We start from the raw sequence: 27697 nt of genomic DNA on the forward strand, positions 1-27697 counted from the left end.
GGGCACTTTTCAGTTCGTCTCGGGACTTCTAAGTGATCGGTTTGGTTCATGTTAGCTCCGCCGCGGCAGTCAGAAAAATAAATCTCGAGTCTCGAAAATCTCAGCGAGTTTTTTTCCCGATCACTTGGCACACGGAAGCGGCTAACGCAGAATCCACAGAGGAAACACAGCTATATTCCTCCATAATTGCTTATAAATATATTTCTTAAAAGCCCTCCCAATTCACGGTTTTGTATTTAAGTGATTATAAAAAAAAGAATTCCCAAGTGCCGCATATCTGTTTAATGTCAGCGCGAAAACTCAATTCAATTTATGGTTTGTGATTGCAAATTTGACATAATTGTGTTTTGATTTATTTGTGTACGCCTCGTGCCTTGAGCATCTTAAAGTCTGCCGAATAATCTGGCCACGATTATCGCGAAATAATACCAGGGAATCTCCGTCACCCTCCCTAAAGCCGATACACCACCCGAGTGTAAGTCGCATGCAAATATTGTTAATTAATTGCAATTATTTATGAATTGAATGTGTGTCAAGCGACGCGCGACATTTCCTAGTGCATTAATCTTGCTCAAAATCGCACACCCCAACCAAGGTGGGCAGTGGGGGGATCCTGTCTTGGGAGTTGCATGTCACTTATGGACGTAATTTGCATTTTGCGGTGCGGCTAACTAAGTTGTGTCTACCTTTATGTCTTTTGCTGGATAACACCAACTATACAATGCCATAAATGGATTAGGAATTGATTATGGTGGGAACCCAAAGCGGATAAAGCCATGTTCTTTGATAAAGTAAGAAAAATTAGTTCTTAATTAGTAAATCATGTCGGAGAAAAGAATGCTAATGAATGGAAAAGGGGTTTTTAAATAAATTAATATTAGTGATGCATTTTAAATAAAGTCTTCATTAGTGTAGCATTTATTTATAACTATGAAACCCATTTAATGGGAAGTCTATAGTGCTTGAACCTAAAATTAAATATAATTTAAATACTATATTTTGAAGTATTTTTAATACTAATTAGAGCTAGATAAGTATATGCATAAATATATCTAGATAAAATATCAAAATATATCAATATCTAAAAACTATATATATATTATTATATAACTAATCTTAATGTAAAAACTTTTAACTAAAATATATTTGAATAACAGCCAAAGGGCTTATTTTGTCGTTGTATCTTATTCAGATAATTTGGTATCTCATAAATTGGGCTTTAGTTTCTTTAAAGTAACATTGGAAATATTATAATTTCTTATTTTATTTCTTATTTTCTACTCATAATTTAAACATTTCTGTTATAGGAAATAAATCTTCATTAAATATTCTGATTAAACGCCTAAATATTTGCTTACTTTTTCCCATGAATGAATTCTCCATTTAACGAAGAAGGTTTAAGCCCAAGTTTTCTTCCCTAGACCATTTTACTTGTCAATACCTTAGGTGGATATATGTTAATTCGACCAGTATCTTTGGTATTATCTTCATCACAAATTTGTGTAAAGCTAGTTCAATGATGTGACAAAAGCGGAAAATGCAACAAATTTGAATAATTTTATTAATAGACAGCCCATTGTTGTGACGCGTCGTTTTGTGAGGTAATTATGCAAGGGCTAATTTATATATATTTAATATTAAATAAATGTATGTATATATTTTTGTTGTGTGCAAATGCACACTGCATTTGGACACATATCGCTTGGGGCAGGTGCGCAATCGAAAATCGGGTTCCCCTGGGCACGATTCGCCCAAAATGCGATCGTGCCTTCCTGCATATCATAATCTTTCAACAAATATTATTACGGAAAACTCGAGAGGGTGGGGAGAGGGAAGTGGTACGTCACTTGGCGCATGTCCACTGGTTTCTTGTTTTGTTTTCCATTTTGTTTTTTTTTTCTCCTCCTTTTGCTTTGCTAATTAACCAAAGTCATTTGCATAAATTACGCAGCTAACGGTAACTGGGTTTATGTCTTTTGTCTGGGCTTATGTATGTAGCTCCCCCAACAAAGTCTAGGGTCACCACCATGAAGTATGGATTAGGGGGATACCAATGGGGATATATGTATAGACATGGCCATGGGGATATGCAACTAGGAGGCATGGAGTCCGAGGGGGCGTGGCACTGCAGCTGCAAAGCAATTAGCAAAAGACTGGACAAGCGAGCTACGCCGCGTTGCCTTGTTTTTCTATTTCCATTTTAGCCTTTTTTGGGTCTTTGCAATTGTTATTGAAGTGAGTTTCGCATTTGAAGTTGAACTTGCTGCAGTTTTGTACTGTGGAAAAAATGCAGGGGATTAGTTAGTAAGCAAAATAAGTACAGAATTCAATTTTTAATAATTTTTAAGGCTCAAATTGTATACTTTCTTACCCTGCAACTTAATAAGAAAGTTTATTTTGAAGATTTTATCATATCAAGTCATATCAATTTTATTATATTAATTTCATCGGTATTAATATAATATTAAAGATTATGTAAATATATATAAAACTAGTTTTAAAACTACCTAAAATAAATGTAAAATTGTTGCAGGCATTGCTCCTAAAATTCTCAAGTGCGAATTGAGTGACAAACTTGTTCAGTCAAAGATCTGAAATTGTAAAATTTAGTCATGTTTATAAATACAAATAAAAAATAATATTTTACTTTTTGTCAATTTAAAAATTCTTTCCAATTTTACCTTATATTTTTAATATCTAACTCTGACTTAACCTCAGTTTCCAAATATACTTTCAGTTTAAATAATATCTCCCGCTTATAATAATATTTAAGTATAGCTTTTCTCTCAGTGTAGCAAAGCAGCCTGGCTATAGTTGCGTTTTTTCGGATGTCAAACTGTCGATGTTGAGCATATTGCATAGTTTTCGCTTTTCATCTCCGAGACTCGGACTTTTGTTAGGAAGTAAACGCGGCAACAAAGGCCGGCAACATTCCTTTAATTGGACTGAAAGTAAAGTGTAAACAAAAAGCTGCGATCGAACGAACCATGGCCCCACTTGCCGCTTCCCCCTCTGACAGTTTGTTGATCTTGTTAAAAAATAAAAACATTCAGAAAAATACAACAAAAAGTAAAAAAAGAGAGGCAGAGTCAAAAGTAAACGAGATACAAACGCTGGGCAAATGTGTCATGATTTTGCATATTAAAGACAGCGACACACAATATCAACACACGAAATAAAACAGCATGTGAAAGATATATACATATATACTATCAAATCGCCGGTCTATGACACACTATTAACCATTTCGTTGGCCATCAGAGATCTGTCTTGGCTGTCGTGGGAAAACGAAGACGAACCCGTCAACAAGAACAATAAACAAAGCCCAACGGGGGGAGGTCAGTGAATGAAATGTGCAACTCCCTTCAGCACCGCTTCCCCTCTCCCCTACTTTTCATCTTAAATATTTGGCAATCCATCAGATAAGATATATATATTGGATAATACCCGAAAACATTCGGTTATTGAACTCCAGAGCACCGCGTGAAAATTATATCAGTCGCTGGGTGGCTCTTTTTCTTTACCCGGAATTTCGACACTGACAAAAACTGTGAGTCGTAGAGAACTTGAAAAGGAGCTGAATTTATAGAAATTATTTCGAACTACTAAGAGCATTATAAATAACTTGAAAAGTAGTAATGTATGTAGAAGTTTGTACTTTGCTTAAATTAATTGATTGAAACTATATATTTGGTATGAGAAAAGATATACTTTCTAAAATTATTTAATCAATATATTTATCAATTATTCTTGTCTTAAAGACGAATACTACCTTAATTTTCCCAAGGAACCCGTTTCTTTTTAAGGAAATTTTCGATTATATGAAGTTTCTTAGATAGTTTTGCATAGAAATCTTTCACAATTTGTAAGATATCTGCTTAAAAAATTAAAAATTGTCAGAAAAAGTTATTTTCTTAATTAAAATTCTTCTCTGTGCAATTTCTCCTCCATTTTTTCTTCCCCACTGTGAGTAAAATCGGATATTTAATGCAGTCCAAAATCCAAGATCTAAGGCATTTTGCAGCCCATCCTGGCTGTCGATATAATGTTAATGAAAGCAGTGCTGAAAAGCGTTTGCAACAGCAAACAATAGAAGCAACAAATTGAAAAATACAAATTTGTTTCTCGCTCTTCCATAAAAAATTGTGTTGGATGTGCGAGTTTCCAAACAATTTCTCGAATATCTGGGGATCTCCTCGGCAGGCGGCGTTAAGCTCTTAGTTTATCTCTTTATAAGAACTTGAGGAGCGGCCCCGATTACACAAAACATAAATAAAAACGCATGCTAAAGTGGCAGCTGTTTGGAATTGCACAAAACAAAAATGTAAAAAAGTCGGAGAAAAAAATACGAGCCAGAGAGGCATTTAATTAACATTTAAATGGAGAGTCTGAGGCAAAGTTCTTAATTTAAATTACATTCCAGAAATTCTGCTCAAAAATACATCGAATAATTACCAATTTACACGCCATTGCAGGAAGATAAAAAATCTGAATATTTTGGTAATTCGTGTGCTTTAATTAAGTAATTTTGGTAATTGCTGCAGTTTTTAGTCAGTGATGATTAATGGGGAAATGCAAAAAGATTTATTGATAAAAAATGAAGACGCAAGTGTGCCATATCTCCCCGCTTTTTATTAAAGTTTTTCCCCCAGGAAAACCATTTCCTATGACAACCAAAAACATGTCAAATGGAAATGAGACATAAGCACTGATTCTATGGAACATGAAGGAAAAGGAAACAGGAGGGATTCGATAAAAAGAAAGTAGTTTAAGTAGAGTATTTATTTATTGCAAAATTTTACATTACATTATTTAAAGGTACACATAAGAATATTTTTTATATATAAGATAGATTTTAATTTATTTTGGTCGTTTAACTAAGAATACAATTTTTTGCAAGGAAACAATCAAGATACAATTATTTTAAAGAAGGAAGTTTCTTAAATATTTTAGGTATAATTAATTATAATTATATTATCCGATCAATCTAGAAAGTTACTCACAAGATATCAGAATAATGTTTGTTGTTACTTAATATTATTTATAATAATTTATAACTAGACTAGGTTTTAATAAAAATACTAAAATTAATATTGATGGGGAAATCAGTACACTTCTTTGTATTTAACCATAAAAAATTGTTCTGAAACGAAGTATCTTGTTTGTATTATTTTATTCCCGATTTACCCTTTGCTCCGAGTATTATCTTCTTGAATTCTGACTCACTACAAAGACCCATTAAATTTCCTATAAAATTCTAATTGTCGCAATTTAAGACTTCACTGTAATTTCTTCCCTAATTTCTTGATATATATAGCTTCTGTTTTACGCATCTCTAGTGATTCATTGGCCGTAGCTCATGTCTGGGTCAGCTCGCTCAGCTACAGATACAGTCACAGCCACAGATACAGATACAGATATAGTTTGCGATACAGATACAGATACTCCCACAGAATCCGTGTCTTGTCAGGGTGACAAAAATAAAGTTGACACTTTCCCGACGAGGAACGAACGAAACACGCCTCCATTCCCGCTCCCATTCTCGCCAGTATTTAGCCGGTGATTTATGTGCTGGGAAAACGAATCAATAACATTTAACACACACTAATTTCGAGACGAGGGAAAAGTGAAATTTATGGCAGCCTTTGCATAAATTCCGAGTAAACTGCAACCGCAACCCTAGAGTTGATTTATAATCAATTCTTAAGACATTGCCCAGCTATTAATTAGAGATATATCAAAATATTGCCGCCGATCGGTTGTGGGTAGGAACTCTATACCACACATATACTATATGTATATATATATCTTTTGGATTCATCTCCACCTTCGGGTTCAGACGAATGCCGCAGCTATGGGATTTGATTTATCTCCGGACTGACCGTTTTTGGCAATCCCGGCAAGGTCAAGGCGAGTTGTCAACTCCGAGTGACTTTGAAGCAGTTGCCCGGCTTAGATTTCAACGGAATCAAGTTGTTTTTCCCTCTGCTTGGATTTCTTCATCACTCTTTTATATATAGATATATATTGTGTGTGTTTTTTTTAAGTTTATTTCGTTTGTCTGCAGTCTCGATTAAGTTTGCTGTTGTGCGGCGCCCGAAAACCTTTTTACCATTTTTACCATTTTTCGCGTTTTTGCATTTCTTGGAACTTGTGCAGAGTTATGACAACTGGTTGGGGTTTGGTTGTGGTTTTGGGATTGGGATTGGGTCTGGAGTGGAGTCTGAGCTGGACATTTGGCAGTCATTTGAGTGGCAGTCGAGCCCAAGGGGTCCCAGGGTTTCACTTACTAAGCGGCTTAAAACCACACCTGATTGATACTCCCCCTGTGGCTCTTCTGTCTTCTCGAATGTTGCGATGCAACTGGGAAAAAAGGGTCAGTGTTGCCACATTTTGACTGCTTACTGCCTCACAATTTCCCAATCTTTCGCTGTTGATTTTTAATTAGCGCAGCAAATGTTAATGACGACTTCAAGTCAAGAGGCTGCTGTCATTTGGACCTATCAAAAGTTCTTCGGGCTTTTTCAATTGCAAGTGCAGAGAGAAAAACATTTTGGAGAAAGATTACAAGAAACTAAAAATACATAGCTTCACTTTTAAGACTATTTTTGTGTATCAAAATTATTATAATATTTTAAAATGTAGCTCTTATTTGATAAGCTTTTAAGTAAGTTACAGAACTCCTTGCCTTAATTTAGCTAGATATCATTATGTAAATAATATATTTTATATATCAAATTCAGATATAATTTTGAAAAAAAATTATAAGAAAATATATTTAAATTCTGATGTTTACAGTGTACAATTTTTCGAAATTAAAAAACAGAAGAACACATGTTAGATCCGCTTTAATGAGCAGGGCGGGAGGACTCATAAATTCAAGTTGGAGCAATGAATATTAATAAGCTCACTGAGCAATTGCAATAATTGTTTTTTTATTCCCGATGGGTTAAGGGTTGCTGTATCTCTTTTTTTATGTTTTTTATTTCGTATTTGTATGTTGACAAATGAGAGGCTTTTGGCTTTGCAGTGCGTGAAATTTTGAGAAATGACCGAACAAAGCGTAAAATTGATGCATTTCTTGCTTCCGGCTTCGGTTCACTCCACTTTGCTTCCATGTTTTGGGCCGGTTAACTGTTAACGCATTTACTTTTCTTTTTTTTTTTTGTTTAACGTGTGATTTATCGGCCAGAACAGCAGCAACAACAACGTCATATAAGAATAATAATCACAGTCACCGTCATCGTCAACAAATTGCCTTTTGTTTCTGGCGTAAAAAATAAATAAAAGCCGTACTTGGAAGTGTTGGCCACTCGACCGTGAAAACCATTCAGCCTCATCGGGTTATATCTATAAATATATATATATTTAGAAAAGGTGCAACAGCTTCCTTGAGTACTTTTTGAGAAGGGAATATATCCTTTATTTTCACAAACAATTAAAGATTATTTTACTTTACATTTTAGCTTACTGTAGATAGAATTTATGGTAGTAAGAGTATGTAAGAATATGGATTGTAAAGTTAAGTAGTGTATTCCAGTTTCGTGTTGATCCCTTACCCTTGACTCTAGTCTAGTTAATATACTTATGCTACCTTTCAATTACCTGCTGATGGACAGACAGGTCGGCGCTCCACGGGACAAAGGAATCGCTAATGAGGAGCGGTGGATCCGTCTTATTGCTTACATTAAGCGCCGCCTAGGAATTTGAATGAGAACGAAAGTGAATGCATTTGGGAAGGGATTGGGGAATGAAAACAAAACGAGTTCAGCACTTAATAAAGTCCACTTTTATTTCATCTTATTTCCTTGCAGTTCCATCGAGCGAATTGAGGTAGCGGGACATGATCATGCTGGGAATTAACTCCTTGAGCTGCTTTTTGCTGCTCTGTTGCACAGTGATGCTAGCATCAGGTGTCCAGAATAGCAGTAGCCTCAGTCAGAGTCCAACTTTCAACCACAACTTGAACAGAACTCATCTGCATCAGAATCATCATCATCGAACACATGGCCACAGGACGCGTCATCAGGGAAGTCCTGCAACCACGCCTCAAAGGCAACACCGGAGATCACAACTTATCCAGTCGGCCAAGTCGGATGTGGAACTGTTGCCCGGGGTCACCATGCAAGAGGTCACCAGACTAAGACGTATTCAGCCACATAATCCCTATAATAGAGTACAGGGAGCAAGGCGCCTCCATCAGACCAAACCCACATCCGAATGGGATTACAATACCTATAACATCTTGACCAATACCTTTGGACCTCCTCCACCACCCATGCCGTCATCACCGCGATCCGGCAAGGGTGAGGATAACACCCACGATGTGGAGTTCATTGGAGTACAGGATAGACGCAGGGGCTACTCCTTTGTGCCAACTATGGGCAGCACAACCACAGCACCGCCACCGAATCTAAACAGAAGATCTGCCAGTCCGGGTCTGGGCAGCAGCATGGGCACCATTCCACCGCTGGTTCCAGCCCGACGAGGCTATAGCTACACCACCACGGCACCCACCACAGTGTCCACCGGCTTCACCACCGAAGATCCCTTCGAGACGAACACCATCGGGCGGGGTTATCCCACGGACCCCAAGGAGATGGAGCGGTAAGTGGATCATTCTAAAATTAAGTAAGAATGCTTGCCAAATAATTTTCCACGTCATTTAGATGTGTTAGTCATAGCTTTTCTTTTACAGAAATTATATTCTTAAATGTGAGGGAAATATTTCAGTCGAATGAAGAGTTCATTATAGGTATTTTTTATCATTAACTATACATAGAAAAAAGTAAGCAATAATGAAGAGATCTTCCCTCGATTTAAAATCTGATTAAAAAGATAATATATCTTATCTAAAACCACACGATTAACTAGTATAAAAAACAATGCAGAAGATATTATTAACCTTGCAATCTTCAGTTCATTGAGCTATCGAAGAGTAATGGTTTAGGGTCCACACCCCTGGGATAGATGAAGACTCGGGTCTGGGGTCTGGCGATCTTTTCAGCGGCATTTTGGGGCGGGGCGTGTCCGATTGCATTTATCAGAGCTGCCCCGCTGGTCGGCGGTTCAAGGTTGCTGCAGTCATAAATAAATACACAGCCGAAAAGGCTTACCTTTGGCCCAAGATCCGAGGCTTATCGGGGCTCACATAAATTATTTAAATATTATGACACGAAGCGCTTTCAATGTCAGCGTTCCAGCAGCAGCATCAGCAGCTGCTAATTTGAGACCAGACCGGACTTTGGCTTTGGAAATTAGCCCCAAGGCCAAGTGGCATTGATTTTTCCAGCACCTCTTCGCCGCGACTTCAATTGTCGTGTTGTGTGTCAATTGCTGAGCACTTGGGCGCGAGACAATTGCAATTGCAGCTGAATCCAAGTATATAGCTTCGATCTCTGGCCAGATATGGCACGTCTTCGCCTTCTGGTTCCACCGATCTGGTATCGATCTGGCCAAGATTGCTGAGATCTGCGTGGCATTGACTCGAAAAGGCAACCCCTTCGTGCCTCGAGTGTCTCTTTGCGTCTCTGCGTCGCTTTAAGGTAATGAACTTTAACGAGTTTTCAATTGCCAAGTGTGCTCTGTTATTTTCTAATTGGAATTAATGTCCGTCTACTTAAGGGCAAAGGCATTTCAATTCCGATTCCAATTCCAATTCCGATTGCAGTACTGCAACTTGATGATCTAGCATCTTGCCACAGGGGCAAACGCTGCGTATGCGCAATATGGGTGGGTAGCCACCAGTGTGTGCGGCATGTTGCAAATTATGACACTTTTTGATTTATGCGGCAACTGCCAAAATCATGCCACAAGGCAAAGTTATCCAGCTAGCATCATCAGTCATGGCACAGTGGGGCAAAAGTGATCAGGGAAACGATTTTTGGGTTAGCTGTCTAAAAGGGGAACGTATTTAATTAATAACGCTTCAACGTTACGTTTTGAATTTAAAGAAACATTGGGACATTTGAGAAATAAGATAACTATTTATGAGAAAATATAAAAAAAATATGAAATATGTTTTCTAAACCCTATTTTATAAGTTAATTCCTTTACAAATTATAGCGGAGAATGATTAACTAACTAATTCTTTAGCAAAAACATTTCCTATTAAAACTATTTTAATAATATATATCAAGTGCATTATTAGACTCTTATATTTTATAGAGAGATAATACATATGATATATTACATATTATAAATATTTCTTTAGCATTTTTATTATATTGAAATGTATTAATTGTTGCACAAATATTACTGAATAATACAGATTGTTAGAAAGTGGTCCTATAAATTTTTTAAATAATTGCATAACGTTTTGCTATGGCTTAGAAGTTTTATTTAATTTATGGAATAAGGTTAAAGTAAATTTCTTCTTTAACATAAAATCTGTGTTTACTACTTTAGCTTCTTAAATTGTTTTCTGTGCATTTTCCCATCAAGATCTTTAATTTTGTGGCATCATTTTCCACTGTTATTGCCTCCGTACGTAGGCTGTTGGTGCCTTGCCTAGATGTATTCAGATATATATATATATCTATATCTATATATATACATATATTTTTTTGTGTTTTGTTTTCTATTTATTTAAGCGTTGCACGTGCATCGCAAGGCAAATGCAACTGCAACTTCAGACTGCAAGTGGCAAGTTGCAACAGAGCGTATGGAAATGACTGCACCGTGCGGATTGGCTTTGCTGCGATATTCACACGCCGCCATCAGCAGATATTCGAGTATATTCATATACCTCAGTGAATATATATATATATATATATATATATATAAATAGTGTGTGTTATGCCCCTCTCAGCAGCAATCGAAGCTGGTTAATGGTCGGTGCAGCGATTCAATTGCGGTTGCGCGGACTCGGTGTTAATCACCGTCAAATGCGGATAAAAGTGAAGTTAAGTCGTTTTCCGCTCCTTTGCCCCCATAGGCCATGGAAATTACGCTTTTAATTATCCAAATGTTGCAACTCAACGCCAAAACAGCATTTGTCCAATTCCAAAATTTGCTCTACAGCCGACTTTTTAACCAGTGTTTTGGCTTCTGTTTGATAAACTCAATTTATGTCTGCAGTGTGCATGTTTTGCATTTTCCGTCCGACACTTGATTGATGTCTGTTGCTTTTTTTATTTGTGGTAACTCTTATTGATTGACTTTTGATTTGCGATTGCCGTTGCGCCACCGATCGGTAGCTGATGTATTAATTATGGATTCCGGGACTCTGGTTACTTGGATTTTCTTGTAGGTGTCGATACGGGGCGGCTGCTGTGGTGGGCGTTGCCGCTTAAATGCCACTTGCCACTCGGCAACGAGTATCTGTATCTAGCAGATATCTGCAAATGGCCTGGCACAAAAAAAATCGAAAACAAAGCAGGGCCTTGACTTCAATCAGCCGCAGCAATAAAAGCCAAAAAGCAACACAATTGGCAAATGCACAATCAAATGAGACAAGAGCCCCGGCGCAGAGTTATGTGCACTTTGAGCAGCTCTATGACCCCAGACAGAGATTCAGGGTGCACTGCGAGAAAAATGTGGCATTAAATTGGGTTCTTGAATATTTGAGGAATTTGAGTCGGGAAATGAATTACTAATTGTTAAAGTCGAGGAAGAATTTTCTTTGGGATTTATATGATATAATGGTATATGATTATAATGATATCTTTATATAAATTTATTTATTTATTGTTAAAGTCAACTACGAATTTTTTTCACAATTTATGTATTAATTTTATATTCGTAGATATAAAGATGTCTTTTATTGATATTCTTTTAGGTTATATAAAGTTATCTATATATTTTGATAGAGTGAATTATTAAATAATTTTTATATTATCGATTCTGAATTTATTACTAATGATTTTTGATCCGGAACCTTCTATACATTTCTATATTGAAAATAGCTATTTATACTTCTAGAAGTATAAGGAAAAAATGTATGATTTGCTATGGATCTATTATAATTTAATTATTAACAATAATTCGACTGTTATCATATAGTTGACATTGCTTTGCTAATGTTATTTCTACATATTTCCTTACCATTTAAAGGGTCTTCTGCTTTTGTTCTTTCTTGGACTCTAAATATGTAGTTTTTTCCATTCTTTACATTAAATATTTCTTAAAATTCTATTAAGATATAGACAAATATATATAATATACCTAAACTCTTATCGAACTTCCAATTGTCTGAAGATTTTGACCGAATAACATGATCTCACCTTTCTTCTTGACTCAGATGATAAGACAAGCGAAATACAAATTAAATCGATTAATCTAGATACTGCGTTTTGGCCTATCTATAGGCCAACTCACTCTCACTTCTACGAATTTTTAAGTATTCTTTGAGGTATAAAAGGGTGCAGTTTAGGAGAAAACCACAACAGTAATTGCAAAATGTTTACCAAGTACGGTGGAGTTTTGGCCATTTTTGGCTTGATTTACCTAAGCGGAGTGCAAGGAGATGGTGAGATCCTTTCCCTAACGTTACATTTTTCTTTAATCATTTTGATTCCCCTTTAAGTGACTTCAAAAAATAAGAATTTTATATATGTGGGCGACAGTCTCTTCTACATTGAGGAGAATGTGTGGAAGAACTGGTTCCAAGCCCGGGCATTTTGCGAGAATTTGGGCTACAATTTACTTTCGCTTGATAGCTTGGAGAAGTATAATGTAATTAACCGATTTCTGGACGATAGAGGATCAAATGGCAGTTTTTGGTGTTCAGGAAATGACTTTATGAATTTGGGGCAACATACTTGGTTCCCAAGTGGCATGCCAGTTGATTCAGCTCTTTGGTATCCCTCTCAGCCGGATAATGAAAATGGAGAGGAACATTGCGATGAATTCAGATTTTATTACACACATCTACTGAATGATCATAATTGCAACCTTCAGAAAAACTTTATTTGCGAACGTTCTTTGAAGCCTCAAAGCGTTTGATTTTCCTGAAGATTATCTACTTTTATAATCAAATTCTATTGCAATAAAATTTTCAACAATTTCTAGTTATTGAAAAACAAGTGATGTATGTTTTATATATATTTTTCCCAGTGCCAGTCTTAGACACAATCGCAGCTGGATGCGAAGTCAGGGCTCGAGTTCGCCGCCTGCAAATTGCTTGTCAACAATCGACGACTCCAACCTCCAAGCTCCAGGTCTGCGTTTGAGCCTGGTTCTGCGATAATTATGGCCAGGCCAAGGGGGATATTGGGGGGGCGAGTGACGAATGATTTGATATGCTGGGCTTGGAAAAACAGCACTTAGAATGCGGCTGGGTCTTGTGAAAATTCGTTAACATTTTGCACCGTGAAGTATTGTGCTCAATGGCTACGCCTACGCGTGCTCAGCTAAAGAAAAATACAAAATAATAAACGAAAAGAAAGAGTTGTAGACTCTAAGCTCTAAGCTCTGAGCTGGAGCCAGAGCTGAAACTGGGCTTATCTGGAGTCCAAGTCATGCCATCGGGGCTATGGAAACCTTGGCCCAGGCAGAAGCTCGTTTAATGAGTTTTTCTTTGGGATCCGTGAGGGAATCCAACTTGTTATGCCCACCATTTTGTACACGTGCTCATCGAAAAAAATCAGTGGAGTACACGACATGATATGACATCAATTGAACAAATTGCTTTGACAAATGCAAAATGCTGACATTGCAATCTCCATATTCATTTTAATTAAGATGGATTTCTCATACTGTCAAAGGGGTTTCGTTTTATTTTATACAAAATTTATTATTGTTCTCCAAATTAGTCACGGCTTGTGTCTCTAAAGAATGGATCAAGCTATGCCCTTACTTTGAAGGTTCAAACATCTATCCATTTGGATATTTGTATCTCTGGATTTGTCACAATTTATTTGGGTCAAAGGTCTGGCTCACAAACATTTGTTACACTTTCCCTTGAAGTTTGTGTCATTTTCTAGAGTATCACATTTCCAGTTGAGGTATTTATGTACCTACTCAGGTTATGGAGACCTTTTCAAGTCAACCTTTAAATAATTAATGATTGAGTCAAGCTTGGGTTTGGAAGGGTAATTCTTTTTGAATCGTTTAGGAAATAAGAAATATATTTAAAAAGGATTTTGTGGAGGTATTTTTATAAGTTTAAAAGTAACTATTTCTTTAAGTTTGACACAATTATTTGATATGGTTTCTCTTAAAGAACTTCATATACAAGCCTTTATTTTAAATATTATTTCTAGAATATCATAAAATATTTTTACACAGTTCTCTCTTTTATCATTAAAAGAACATCTTTGAAAATCATCATATATAAAAACCTACTAAAGTTTAAATAAACTTTTGCTTACTGTACCCCTTTTTTCCCCCAAGAGAAACCAACTATAAAACCATGATCATAATTATGACAAGCCTCTATTTCACACCTTAGGCTTTGCCATAAACTATAAGGAAAATTTATTGAATGAATATGTAAATCTCGATTCATGGTCTAAATTTACGCCTATTGTCTGCGTCTCCGTCTGCGCCATGCAATTAGTGGGGTTTTCACAATAAACACGAGTAAGTCACTCGCAACATGGCTGGTGGACAGTGAACACTGGGACAGATGGACAGATGGACACGTGGATACCGGGACAGATGGACAGTTCCGTCACACACAATGGAACTGCATGGGCTCAAGCCAGTAATTTGCAAATCACGCAGCTTCGCATCTCGCATCTCAAAGTTGAAAATTGGGTTAATGCAATGCTTGGGGAGATTGGGAGACGCTTGCTGGCCGGGATTACATGGAAACCCGTTCCCAGAGAGGGGTTCGGAGGTGGGCTGTGCTGACGTTGTCGTTGTCTTGGCATCGCTTTTGTCTTGCAGCCCCTACAAAAGACACAACAAATCTGCGAGCGCCACACACGAGCTCCTTGAGTCGCCCAAAAAGTCAGGCTTTTGGCCCGACATGACGCACAAAATTCCGGTCATACTATGCGATACACTTTGAGAAAATTATCGTAACTTACTGAGTTATAGAAGCATAATTCTTGAATCGTTTACGAGATAAATTCTGCAGACAAAGTTCCCAGAATGTTTGTTTTAAAGTCTGTCATTTATTTAAATGTTTATGAAGTCATCTCCTCTGATTGACTCATCAATCATCATCAGTCATAACTTACTTAATTGAAATCCCAATCTTTGATTCTTTTGAAAATATAAAGTACTTAAATGTGGAATAAATAAATGTAGCTTCGTTTTTTATTAGTAAATCTGTACAAAGAGCTTAAAAGTAGTATACATTTTAAAGAATTTTAACTATAATTTAACAGAAGATCAATACAAGACTTTATTTATTAAATTTGTCTAGCTTTTTTAATTTCACAACCTTATCTTTCTTACTTTATTCAACATTTCTTTCGAGGTTGTACTCTTATTTCTCACTGTGCACCAGATAAGCTTGCTAGCCTGGCCAAGAGACACGCCATTTGGCTTACTTAATTATGTTGCAATTGGACACCGAGAGCGCCCAAGACACACAACCTGGGACTGGGATTGGGACTGGGATTGGGTTCAGGGAATGTCTTGAAGTGGAGTGGATTCAAGTGGATGGGATAGGATCGCTGCACTTGCTCCACTGCGGTATGGCGTGGGCCGATGGGTTCGCTGGAAAATATCTTCATTGGAGGGGCAGCAGCTTCCCGTTTTCCCAAGCGGAGCGCTTTCAAAAATATTGTTTCTCTTTCGTTACGTTGCGAGATTTTGATCTCAGTTTCAGTATCAGCTTTAGCTTCAGCATTAACAGTAACAGTAACCATAACAATAACCAAAGTAGCAGCAGCCGCCGAGAATGGGCTATGTTAATTTGATGAAAATTTGGTGTGTGTTCACTTTTTGGGCTGAGTTTTTGTTAGCAGTTCATCGGAAAGACCAAAAAAAGCCGATGAAAAGGTGGAAATGCGAATGAAATAAGTTACACCCGAAGAAAAAGTATTAGAAAATATAAGTATATAATGAAAGAAATATGTTTAGAACTTGGTAGTTCATGATATCATGGATTATAGTTCATGCCTTAATCGATTCCCTTGTTCTAGACATTACTTTCTTAGTTCTTTATTTACAACTAGGTAATGGAAACCCATTAGAACTCACATATTTTCTTAGAGTGCATTCAGAAAATGGAAATCGTGCACGCCTCTTGCATTTCTCTGGCGTTTTCTTCAGTTTCAGAGAAGGGCCAGAGGAAGCAGCTCACGTTGCCACTAATCGGATTTTCGGCCACGGCTCGACATGGTCGTTGTTTAAACAAGTTTGGGGGCATTAATCATGATTTACACTTACACACACCAACACACTCTCAATCACATTCACACTCCATGCCCCCAGAGGCTGCAGCGAAAAAAAGGGCCGAATTAGCGGGGAGGTTACTTGGAAAAGAGGGAGTTACCCATTGACAGGCCCCAAAAGATCGCTTATCGCGCGATTATGTTGTACGGAAAATGCAATGCTAAGGCCACTGAACCCCACATTGCATCGCTTTTGGGGTCTCCTGTGGCCTATAATCAGCTCAGATTACCACAAAATAGTGCTCCATCTTCATCTCGCCCAGCGTTGCACTCCTGCATCTATGGTTGCAACTTGCAACTACAACTGGCAGAGGCGGCTTGCCTTGCCCCGTCTGACACTTGCGGCAATTTTCTTTTCACTTTTCGCAACAAATTCTTTCTGCGTCTTTTATTGCATAATCTGGCCAAGAGAGCAAGACAAATTTACAGCCAAATTAGAACTGGCTGGCTGCGGTTAACCGTGACTGGCGATTTCTGCATTAAAGGGTAACAAAATTAAATGTATATGCACTAAGGCAGGGAGTTTGTTACAGCAAAAATAACAACAACAAATAATAATAATAATAAATTATAAATATGCAAATTTTAAATAAATTTCGTTGATGAATAAATAGGCTCAAGATAGAATAGAAAGTCTGAAGAGTTCTAAAAATTCTAATATATTATATTTAAGGTCTAAAATGTCTATGAAACTTTTAGTATTTCATGAAATTTTAGGTAAGGATATTGTTATTTAAAATAATACATTCTATTTCATAAGCTAGAAGCTTTGTATATTTTACAAAATATATATTAATATCTACCTCTCTAGTTAAATCAATTAATTAAGTCTTTTTTACCTGCTTAACTCTGTGAATTCAGCAAGAGAAAACAAAATAGTTACACAATTAAATTTCCATAACCTAAACACATATCAAATGGTAAACTGGTAAACGTTGCCCATATATTATCCCGATCCAGAAAAGTCCAATCTGATTTAGTGCTGACAAGTACTTCAAAGCAATGAAGAAATTCCATCGATGTTTGCCCATTTTCGATGAGGAAGTTGTCGATCTTCCTTCCCTTTGGGGGAAAATAACAAAATGTCTGGAGGGCAGGGAATCTGGAGTTGGAGTAGAAATCTCCGCCTCCAGCTTGGGGTATTTGTCCAGTCGCATATTGGATTTCCACTTCAGCCGCCGCTGAGTGCTGCAATAATTCTCTTGCTGAAAAATGAACAAAACTGAAAGCGGCTGCTGCTTCTGCTGATGATTTTTCTGCCTTGGCTGCACTTGCCATCCGTGGACATGACTAAAATATTATTAGAAGCGGCGAGGCAGTGCGTCCTCCTTTGGGAAAAACTCCTCTTCCCCGGGTAGGAGCATGGTCACAGGGGCGTTGCATTTTACGCTAAGTAAGAATCCGAATAGAGCTCGTCCAGCTGGACCAGGAAGCAAGATGTCTGCAATGTTTCTTCTCCGCCTGCATAGCCGTTGTCGTGGTCGTTCCTCTTGTTGCTCTTGTGTGTCGCATTGTCGTCTTCTCGGTCGTGTTAGAATGATACACTTGAACAATAATGTAGTACCTTTAAATTATAAGAAAATCTTGATTTAAAACCTATTTTAAATAAACATAAAGATACTTACTTAAGAGACTGATCAGACTCTCTCCTGATATTTAAAATACCCTAGAGCCTTTACATTTTTCTCCCAGTGCTTCAAAGTGCAGGATGCAGTTGTGGGTGAGTGCCTCCAAACTTGCCTAATGATGCACTGCAGCCTGGTCTGTTCTGGAATTGCGCATTTGCAGGCCATGGTCCTGGGCTGGGGCCAATTTAAATTCTAATTCCATGTAGCAAATCAGATTAGCTGCCGACCGACCACAAAATGGCCCAAACAGTTAGCCGGACTTGGCCGCACTTGAACCGCGCTCGGGAGCCAAGTTTTAGGCCAGCCTTTTGGCCACGGGCTTGGTTTCTGTTTTGCTCTTGCTCTTGGCCTGGCCCGAGGCGTTTTCACTCCATCTCCGCGGGCCGTAAAAATTCATTTTATGACTGTGGCAACAATATTTTTATGTTTTTATAAATTTATTTCACATTTTCATTTGGAAACCCGATAAGCAAACAGACAGACTTGCACTTTTCCCGGGCCTATCGCAGCTCTTTACGGCTGTTAAGTGTCGCCAAGTTATTTGTGGCTTTACTGGGCGTATTCGTCTTAACTGTTTTTTAAATGCATTCACGTTGCAGTTGTAAAGATTGACAAAATGCAAACTGGTTCCCAAATCTAACCCATCCGATTGACTGACTTCAAAGACTCTAAAAAGCGTCATAAAAATGATTTAAATTGAGATTTACTTTATTGAAGGGGGTCTCTTCAGCTAACTGGGTTTTCATTTTGGCCAGAAACTCATTTGGCCCGCCTAATAGGTTTCATAAAAGATTCGAGCACAAAGGAGATTTTTATTTTGTTGGGATTACAATTTTAATAAGTTTTAACTCTCATCGGAAACGAAATAAAATTTCCAAGGTTTCGCTTGCTGTCCACACAATGGCTTTTTTGACTTTAATTAAAAGTGAACTTTAGTGAAGGGAATAATATTTTGACGCCTTGTTAATGTTTATCAATTTAAGGGGTATTCGTGAAGGATAAAAGATTATGAAGTGCTGAAGATTAAATTGAATATAAGGGAATATAAATTATAAGATAAATATCTATAGGTTGGAGTCTTTATTGAGAGTGTTGAAAACTTTTTAAAATTATTTTAATATTTATCAAAGTTATGGGGAATTGGAGAAGGATAAAAGATCATTAAGTGTAGAAGTTGAAATGCACTTTTAGGGAATATTATTTAAAAGATAAACAACTTCTGATCAAAGAGTGTTAAAGACTTTTTTACATAATTTTTTAATGCAAATTGCTGAGTTTTGTCTTCTTTCTTTTCACTTTTAAAGAAATTACTTTTATTAATACAGTTCATTAAACTTGTATATATTTATTTGTAGCAAAATGATAGTTAAGCTACAGATGATAACTAGCTAATGAAAATAACTGCAAAACTGCCTTTATTTTAATACAAGAAAGTTTGCTTAAAGATTTTATTGCTGTTAAATATGAAATAAAGGAAATTGAACTGTTTTTCATTTGCGAGGTAAGACAATTTCTTTTATTTAATAATTTTCTCTCCTACAAGAGCTGGTAACTGACTCATCTTCCAAGCCTGACTGTGGATCTCAGTGTACTTTGAACTTTATTCCCCTCTGAAGTCTAGGGTCCATTTATAAGCCCAGGGTCCACGCGGAACACTCCATTAAACCCACACATCGGGCTGGGGGTCACCTCTTGGCCTGCAGCCATCGATGGCTCATTAATTTCTGCGTGGCATCCAATGAAAATAAATCGTAAATCAATAAACCGTACTCACAGGCTTTTTCGGCCGTGTTTTCCCCCTACATTTCTCTGGCTTTCTTTAAGTGCATCTTTTTTTTTGGGGGGAACTGAGATCGATATTTCTGGTAAAATTTAACAGCTTTAATTTCTTGATTAATTGGCCTGCCTGCATTTAATTTTTGCCGTCTCTGAAAAGTAATTTTGATTGATGTTTTTATAATTTTATGGGAAACCCTTCGTGTATGCTGACTGTGTAAATAACTGAGATTTTTTCACCCAAAAAAAAAGGAGAACTCTGAGGTCTAGCCACAGGTGTTCGGGGCGTTCGGCAATTAAAAATTCAAATTTAATTTTAGACTAAACGTTTCTAAACAATGCAATGAAGCCATTCACAGACACACATGCATGCGATTACACTTTGTCTGGCGCTGTCTGGCGCAGCGGGATATGTATACAATGCGGCGGTGGATCGTTGGATCGGTGAATATGTCTGGGATGAGGAGTTGCATCTTCTGCAACTGCACAGAGAGAAATTTTTTAGTAAATTTAGATCTCTATTAAATCCTCTGGCAACAGAGATACTTTAATAAACACTCCAGAAAGTATAAAAAGCATTTAACTGAGAATAGGTTTATTTTTGTGAGGAGAAATATGTCCATGTAGTTCTTTGAGACACCCAAAGTAAGGTTTTAAGTACTCCAAATATATAAAAATCCCAAAGAAACAGACATCTGTATTTCAAACAATAAAATTCGGATCTTTTAATATCAAAAATCAATCGCATTGATTACCCCTTTTTGTGTGTGCATTAGACTCGTTTGGAGATTTATGTGGCCAGCGGAATGGAGATGGAAATGAGCATTTCATGTTGCACTTTGTTGGCACAGTTTCTTCTCCTTCTCCTTGTTCTTTTTTTTGGTTTTCGAAAGAATACTTCCGCATTTGACTTGGCCGTTCTTGTTATTGTTTCTGGCCATGGCAATATATAGCTGCTTTTTTTGGGTTTGAACTGTTTTCCGTTCCCGTTTGTTTGGCGCCCTTTACGCTGAGCGCTGTGAATGCTGGCGCATAAATAACGTGAGAATTATGGTAGAGTTCGATCTTACCAAAAAAGCCAGTTACGGCCAAGGAAGAGAACAGCGCATAAATATGCATGCGCGGCAATAAAGAAATTGGTAAATGTCCCGGTCGCAGGACCAACAAACAACTGTGTGCCACTTTCCGCTGCTGCCACTTTTATTCGGCCAGCAAAAAAAAGGCCACTCAGTCACTCCAGTGGCCACGTCACGCGTTGGCAATTGTTTTTGGCCCGCATTGCCAATTACGACACCATCAGCAAACCAGCAACATCGCAGCAGCAACTGCAGCAGCAGCAACTGAAGCTGCAGCAGCATCCAAATCACAGCAGCAACACCAACTGCCAATTTATGGATGCATCACAGTTTCGGGCCAGTTTGCAGCCTCTTTTTGGCAACCGAAAAAAGAAGTCAATAACCGCTTATTATCATCGCTTTTTATGTTTGACTGCTGGCGGGTAAAAGGTCTTGGGTGCATGGGTTTAGTACTTGGGATTTTGTTTGGGTTTCGAAAATACAAACACACACACCGGGAGAGGTATTTCAGTCAGCTGGGTGTGTGTGCTTACATCATTTTACAACTGAAATGGGTGTGTGATAACTTTACTTGTTTTTATGATCTTGAATCGTAAGAAGTATTTAATGCCCAGGAGAGAGATATTTAAGGCTTCATCTCTGCACTCAAGTGCATCTTCTTAAAAGCATCATTAAATTCCTATTAATATTCTTAGAAAGTGCATTAGACTTGTAAACAAATATTTTTTGATTTGTGCTTAATGTTTACCATAATATTAATTTAGCTAAAGTTGAATCAGAAATTAATAATAATTAAGCTCAAAATATTCCCATTCGCAAACTAGTTGTATTTTGAACAAGGAATATAACATTCTTTAGGTTTTACGAAGGTTGGAATAGTAATAAATACATAATAAGTAACTCTATCATATCTTGAAGATTTCCTCTTTTACCCATCAAGGTAAAAACCTATTGCCTAGATTTAAATTAAATGAGATTGAAGGCAATGCCGAATAGCACTCGAACTGGCCACTGAACTGTCGATTGCGTGAACTGGAGCACTCGGTCTGCAGCTCCTCCGCACAAATGACACGGACTGACATGGCCGCAAGTCATCGGCTGGGAGCGGAGCGTGTCGTGTTTGTCATCGCAGATACTCCGCGGAGCTGACACAGAGACACGCTCCTATCTAGCTCTGGTTGGAGTCGTCCACTCCACTGGCACATGCTGGCACATGTGACAATTGGCATTGGCTAGAGTCCAAGCCAAAGCCAGATCCAGATCCGAGTCCAAATGTACAGGGGGCGCAGCAACCTGTCGTTATGACAGTAATTGGCCGACATCGTCTGGAAAAGTCAGTTTCACTTTTCGCCGATGATGAGTTACTGATTTGGGTCAAAACCAACATCCAAGCCAGAGTCCAATTCACACCTCGATTCGATCTCTTTCAGGCGGCACATTTGCGTGCAGCAACGAACGGTGACGATGCCCGTGAAGCGAACGGAGGTCTACACTCGTCCCACCTGGAAGCATGTATCCACGCCCTGCCAGCCGCCCACTTTCAATGGACAGATGTGCACCAGGTAAGCGGCATTTACTTGCTTAATTTATTTAGTGATTTATTGTTTCTAAATATTGAGGGGGATAATACCACTGTGTTAAATAGAAAGCACTATATCATATGATATTTTATAACCTTACAATGGTGTTGCCCCTTTAATTTGTGCTTTCAATTTCATTTCTAATATAAATATATATCTTTAGGGTGCAGGTGGTCCATGAGCCGGCTTACAGGGATGTGATTGACCACAAAACTGCCCAACAGATGACCTACGATTGCTGTTCGGGTTGGAGCAGGGAAAATCCACGGGCGGATGCGTGCATGAAACGTGAGTAAAAGATCAAAATAGTCTAAAATCTAGTGTCTGATATAAATCCAAAATATATACTTAATGTACTAGAATTTCAGTCTCATTCCGGTTTTAAGGCTTTAAATATTTAAATAAAATCTAGTTTTATAACTAATTAAAAATATAGCTTATTAAAAATAAATTCATAAATAAAGTGAAAAATTATGCTTTCAATCTTTAAAGAGTAAAGTTAGTGTATGTCTATTCTAAAATGTACTGAAATTGCGTATACGACTTGTTGGACCATGTCTCATTCCGGTTCAAAGGTTTTGAACTTACTGAAACCGCCCGTAAGATAAAGAAATAACATGTCTTTAAGGTTCTTCTCCCATGAAGAGACTTTTGCTTATATTTTAGATATATTTTTCCGTTTAAAACTGTTAGAATTAATAATTTCTTTATTACTCCCCCTGCCAGCTGTTTGCTCCACGCGTTGCCAAAACGCCGGTAATTGTACGGCTCCCAACACCTGCAGCTGTCCGGCGGGTTTCACTGGACGCCACTGCGAGCAGGATGTGAATGAATGCCTCACGGAGAAGCCCTGCGACCAGCAGTGTGTTAACACGCCCGGCTCCTACTTCTGCAGGTGTCGCCAGGGATTCGTGCTGCAGGCGGACCAGCAAAGCTGCCGGAAGACTTCCACCCACGCAGATGACGCCTTCGAGGCGAGGGATTTGGAGAACGACATAGATGACACCGATGCCGAGGTGGTTACGCGGCTGCAGAAGATCGAGCGCTCGTTGGCCAACGAGCGAGTGCACACCAACGAGTTGCAAAAGTGTCTACAGGCCACTTACAGTGTGGTGGACACGCTCAAGAGCAGGCTGAGCACTTTGGTAAGGATTCTTAAGGATACTTTACTGGGAATTATAAATAATAATTTCTGTACATTATTTTCTCCACAGGAAAAGCAAGCTCAGGATGTCAGCCGATTGCAGACGAATCTGTACAAGACAGAGTCGCGGACAAACAAGCTGGAGGGAATGCTTAATCTGCTACTAAAGTGCCGCAACGGGCCGAATGCCAATTGCCCCTAAACAGAACTGTATTTTTCCCTTTTTCTCTATCGCTATAACTTAAATTTTAGTTAACTTAATTGCCCACTCTGTTCACGTGTAGCTACTCCAGCTTGTAAGCCATTCCCGAATTGCGAGTCGAGTGCCTCTGTAGTCCGTAGAACCGTAGAATCAGCCCTCGACTAGGGCTATGTATTAGTACTTAAGCGAACGTGTCATAAATGTATCGAGATCTGAAGTTTTAGCTGTAAGCGCACCACCGCCAACTGCCCCACCCGATTAGCGGTGGGTGCAGCGTTTAGTTTCTGCATGTATCTGTATATAATGTATATGAGAAATCATTGCACAAATAAATGCATTTCTAATTGATTTCGGAGTTTGTTTTGATTGGAATAAACGGTGCAAAGTAGCATTTAGAAGTTGAAACAATAACTTATTTATTTCTTGCCATTGAACGATTTCAAAAAATATAATGTGCATATTGATTTTTATGTAGTTTTGGGTATTAGTCTCTGAAAAGTAATAGAACTCAAAGTAACGACTTTTTCATTTGAATTATAAAAGCTTCCTGCTACGACACGACTACTTTATTAATTATCGATAGACCAAAACGATAGGTATCATGTAATCGATGTATGGCCGCCCTGAGCGAAACCAGAATTAATACAACAATGCAGCTCTGGTCACACTGTATGTAAAATGAAGAAAAAGGAAACCCAAAACACAAACAATAGAATTTTATTATCAGTATTCATAGGGGAGGAGGTGCAGCCAGCATAAATGGAACCATGTCAGTGCAGTGTCATTGAGTAGTATGGAATAATTGTGAAGCAAACACATTGGAAAACCTACACAACGACAGTGACGTCACGGGCCCAACTGCGCAGAAAAACAACAACGGAAATCTTCGAGAAAATCAAAAGGGGTGTAGGAGGAGCTCTAGCAACCGATCCCACCGACCTTGTGGCCAATTTCACTTTTACCACAATCAAAGCCGATTAATTATATATAAATCGAAGCAGCCAAAGGCCAAAGTTTCCATTTCACGATGACGGGCGACGAGAAGCTGCCGCTGAAGCAGGCGGAGGTCTCCATACAGAGATTCCAGGAAATGGCGGTAACTAATTCACGAAATAATCATAAAATTTCCGTTATTATATTAACAATCTACAGGTTCCCCACCACCTGAGCCTCCTGAAAAACCATCGCAGCAACATAGAGAAAAGTCTGGCCTTGGGCGACTGGCAAAAGATCAAAAAAGAGGAACTCAATGCGTTAAGGGTCATTAAACAAATTAAGAATCTTCTCCTTGAAATGGACGCACTGCGTGAAAAGGTGCGGGAAGAAGATCTGGAACGCTTTGATGACCTTATGCGGCCCGGCAGGGATCAAGCCTTTGCAGGCATGAAGAATTTTGCAGGTAAGCTCATATTTTCCATATTTCGAGTTAATCCTGACAAATTTTCGTCCTTAGAGCTAAAACTGAAGTCCCCTACGTCGACGTTGGGCTCCCAGTATGACGAGGACCAGGATAATCCAGCCGAGAACGTAGACATGCACAATTTACCTGCTCATCAGCATATGCCTCAGCTGCAGGTCAACTTCCACTTGGAAGAGCACACGCTGGCACAACGCCAAGCCTGCCTCGATCAAATGGAAAATCTGCAGAGGGAAATCTACGATCTTCACGGCATGTTTCAGGGCATGCGGCAACTGACTGCAGAGCAATCGGTGGCGGTAGAGAAAATAGCTGACAATGCAGAGGAGGCATTGGAAAATGTACAACAAGGCGAGCGACAGCTACGCCAAGCACTGACCTACAAAAAAGCAATGTATCCAGTGGTAGGAGCTCTCCTAGGCACCTGTGTAGGTGGACCCATTGGATTAGTGGCTGGTATTAAAGCAGGAGGACTGGCAGCAGTGGGTTGCGGCATTCTGGGCTTCACCGGCGGCTCAGTCCTAAAGGCCAATCCAAATGTAATGCATGGCAATATTGAGGAACAGCAGGCGGAGGCTGATAGCGAGTCGACAGAGAGGTTGGAGCTGAAGGAGAAGCCAGAATGACCAACCGGGGATCAAGCCCCGTCAGTGTCGACGACTCTGGCCACCACGCACATCTGGTCGGCTAATACGCGGCGTTTGGAGGCGGCCACCAGCGTCATCTCCAGTGTGCGCAGTTATTGTTCCGTTCAGTAATGATACCACACTCCCCCTTTTAGTTAAATAACCTCCCCAATTTGTGATCATTCATTCATGTAGGGCAGCTCACCAGCCTCATCTGAACTTCGTGTTTACTTTAAGCGTTGGATATTTGTTATAACCATGACGTAGAATCTATATGTAACTTTTAAGGCTTTAATATGCAATAAATACCTTAGCTTTAACAACTAATTGAAGATGTCTACGATGCAGCAGGAGTTAAATTCCCAGGGAACTAGGACATAATTAGATTCGTAGTTTTTAAGGCTTTAATATGCAATATAAACTCTTAGCTAAAACAGATTTGTAGCGATATTTGGCCTACAAAATCACTTAACCTAAGCGGGGACTTACAATCTAAGGTGTATACCTAGGATAGGTAAACATTTCCCAGACTTATAGGGGCACGTTGACCGTGGTCCAGGCCTGCTTGAAGTTCTTTTTCTGGGAGTGCTGCTTCTTGCGTAGACGTTTGGCGGTCTTCTTCTTCTTAAACCACGCCGGATAGTTGCCATACTGATCCTTGAGGGTTTTGCTGTTAAAGACGTGCTCTACACCAGTATTCTCGTTGACCACGGGCACCTTTTCGCCCTTCTCCAGGCTCTCTTGGTGCTCGTAGATCAATTCTTGCTCCTCCTTGGATTTGGCTTCCTATAAAGTAGCAGTTTTTAAGTACATGGATATAGCACTATATATCTGGATATAACTTACCCTTTTAATCTCTTTTGATGTCTTAACTTCCACCACATCGCTGATATCTTTCATGATCTCATTTCCATCGGCATCCAGCAGACCCAGAGTTTTCTTCAAGCGAATTAACTCTTTAGCCTCGTACCGCGCCTTCTTGATCTTGTTCATTTCATCGCGGCGCTTTCGTGAGCGATTATTTCGGCCCATTTTGTTGTTTGAAAATCAAGTAAGCGCTTAAAATTAATAATTAATAAACTGCGTTCAATTCGTAAAAATAAACACGTGCGTTTGAACAGCTGGCTAGAGGTGGCTCGACGGTTAACGCACCTATCGATATATCGATTACTTCTAGTGCGCTGCGTTATCGTTTACTCCGATTCTTTTCAAAAGTAACAGCCATTTGAAATCTCCCATACACTGCAGTATATTTCCTGGTTCTTTTGTATAAAAAAGAGACAATTAAATAAGACAACGCGAGTAAGAACGAAAATACAAATATTTGGTTTATATCTAAAAAAAACATTTTATACAAAGTTAATTTTACAATATAACATTTTACAATATATGCTATATGCTATTAAGGTTTTTTAAAAATGTACTAAAATTTTAATATACATATATTTCTTTGTTTATTGTGTTTTCTGTCGAATGAATTAACAAGTAAACCTGGTACTTTATGAATTTACAGATTGTTCATAAGATATAAATGTGCTAGCTTAAAACCACAAATTGAGCTTCAGTAGATTGGCTCACACCTCCATTCCCGTGCCTTCCAATGCTTATTTATTTACCCAATCGTTTTCTCCCCTCTTTCTGGCTTTTTCGCTCTCATCTCAATTCTCTCAGAATGCAATATGATTTTTGTATACAAACAAAATCAGCTGCTGAAGAGCGAGAGAGAGAGAAAAAGAGAGGCCTGCAAAATACGAAAAAATAGAAAATTGGATAAATAAAAATCCATACGAATACGGAATTCCCTATTATAAATTCAATAAATTGTTTAATGAAGAGATTATATAAAAGTTTTGAAATATATTCATTTTGAAAAGAGTTTTATTTATTTATCTGTAAAACTAACAGGCTATGTTTTAAAGATTTAATAGGATTTGTTTAAACCCGGAATAATAAAAG

General features: G+C 38.3%; 3 protein-coding genes across 3 annotated transcripts; 2 read left to right on the plus strand and 1 right to left on the minus strand.

Annotated features, from left to right (window-relative positions):
- slow (epidermal growth factor-like protein slowdown) lies at positions 1-24046 on the plus strand. The gene is made up of 6 exons (XM_020960439.2): positions 1-475; positions 7815-8607; positions 22203-22334; positions 22516-22640; positions 23079-23497; positions 23567-24046. The coding sequence occupies exons 2-6, from the start codon at positions 7844-7846 to the stop codon at positions 23696-23698; spliced, it is 1572 nt and encodes a 523-aa protein (XP_020816098.2). The 5' UTR covers positions 1-475; positions 7815-7843; the 3' UTR covers positions 23699-24046.
- Positions 24047-24353: 307 nt separating this feature from the next.
- On the plus strand, positions 24354-26009 carry Syx17 (syntaxin 17). Its single transcript, XM_020960242.2, is given in 3 exon segments — positions 24354-24794; positions 24851-25097; positions 25152-26009. Coding segments are annotated over 3 exon segments (1038 nt in total). The 5' UTR covers positions 24354-24725; the 3' UTR covers positions 25874-26009.
- Positions 26010-26122: 113 nt separating this feature from the next.
- On the minus strand, positions 26123-27482 carry LOC110189954 (uncharacterized). The gene is made up of 2 exons (XM_020960243.2): positions 26588-27482; positions 26123-26527 (listed from the first exon to the last, which is right to left on the minus strand). Exons 1-2 carry the CDS (start codon positions 26771-26773, stop codon positions 26273-26275), a joined length of 441 nt encoding a protein of 146 aa, XP_020815902.2. The 5' UTR covers positions 26774-27482; the 3' UTR covers positions 26123-26272.
- Between the last annotated feature and the right edge of the window lie 215 nt (positions 27483-27697).

The sequence above is a fragment of the Drosophila serrata genome, unplaced genomic scaffold, assembly GCF_035046125.1.
Source record: "Drosophila serrata isolate PLE 108 unplaced genomic scaffold, ASM3504612v1 contig_272, whole genome shotgun sequence".
Lineage (NCBI taxonomy): Eukaryota > Metazoa > Arthropoda > Insecta > Diptera > Drosophilidae > Drosophila > Drosophila serrata.

What these genes read in the sequence shown, in the direction of transcription:
- LOC110189954 (XM_020960243.2), bottom strand. Translation starts at nt 26,773, where the DNA reads ATGGGCCGAAATAATCGCTCACGAAAGCGCCGCGATGAAATGAACAAG. An exon ending in CATCAAAAGAGATTAAAAGG is followed by an intron (nt 26,528 to 26,587) that starts GTAAGTTATATC and finishes GCTACTTTATAG; the next exon opens with GAAGCCAAATCCAAGGAGGA.
- slow (XM_020960439.2), top strand. Translation starts at nt 7,844, where the DNA reads ATGATCATGCTGGGAATTAACTCCTTGAGCTGCTTTTTGCTGCTCTGT. An exon ending in GACCCCAAGGAGATGGAGCG is followed by an intron (nt 8,608 to 22,202) that starts GTAAGTGGATCA and finishes GATCTCTTTCAG; the next exon opens with GCGGCACATTTGCGTGCAGC. An exon ending in AGAGCAGGCTGAGCACTTTG is followed by an intron (nt 23,498 to 23,566) that starts GTAAGGATTCTT and finishes TTTTCTCCACAG; the next exon opens with GAAAAGCAAGCTCAGGATGT.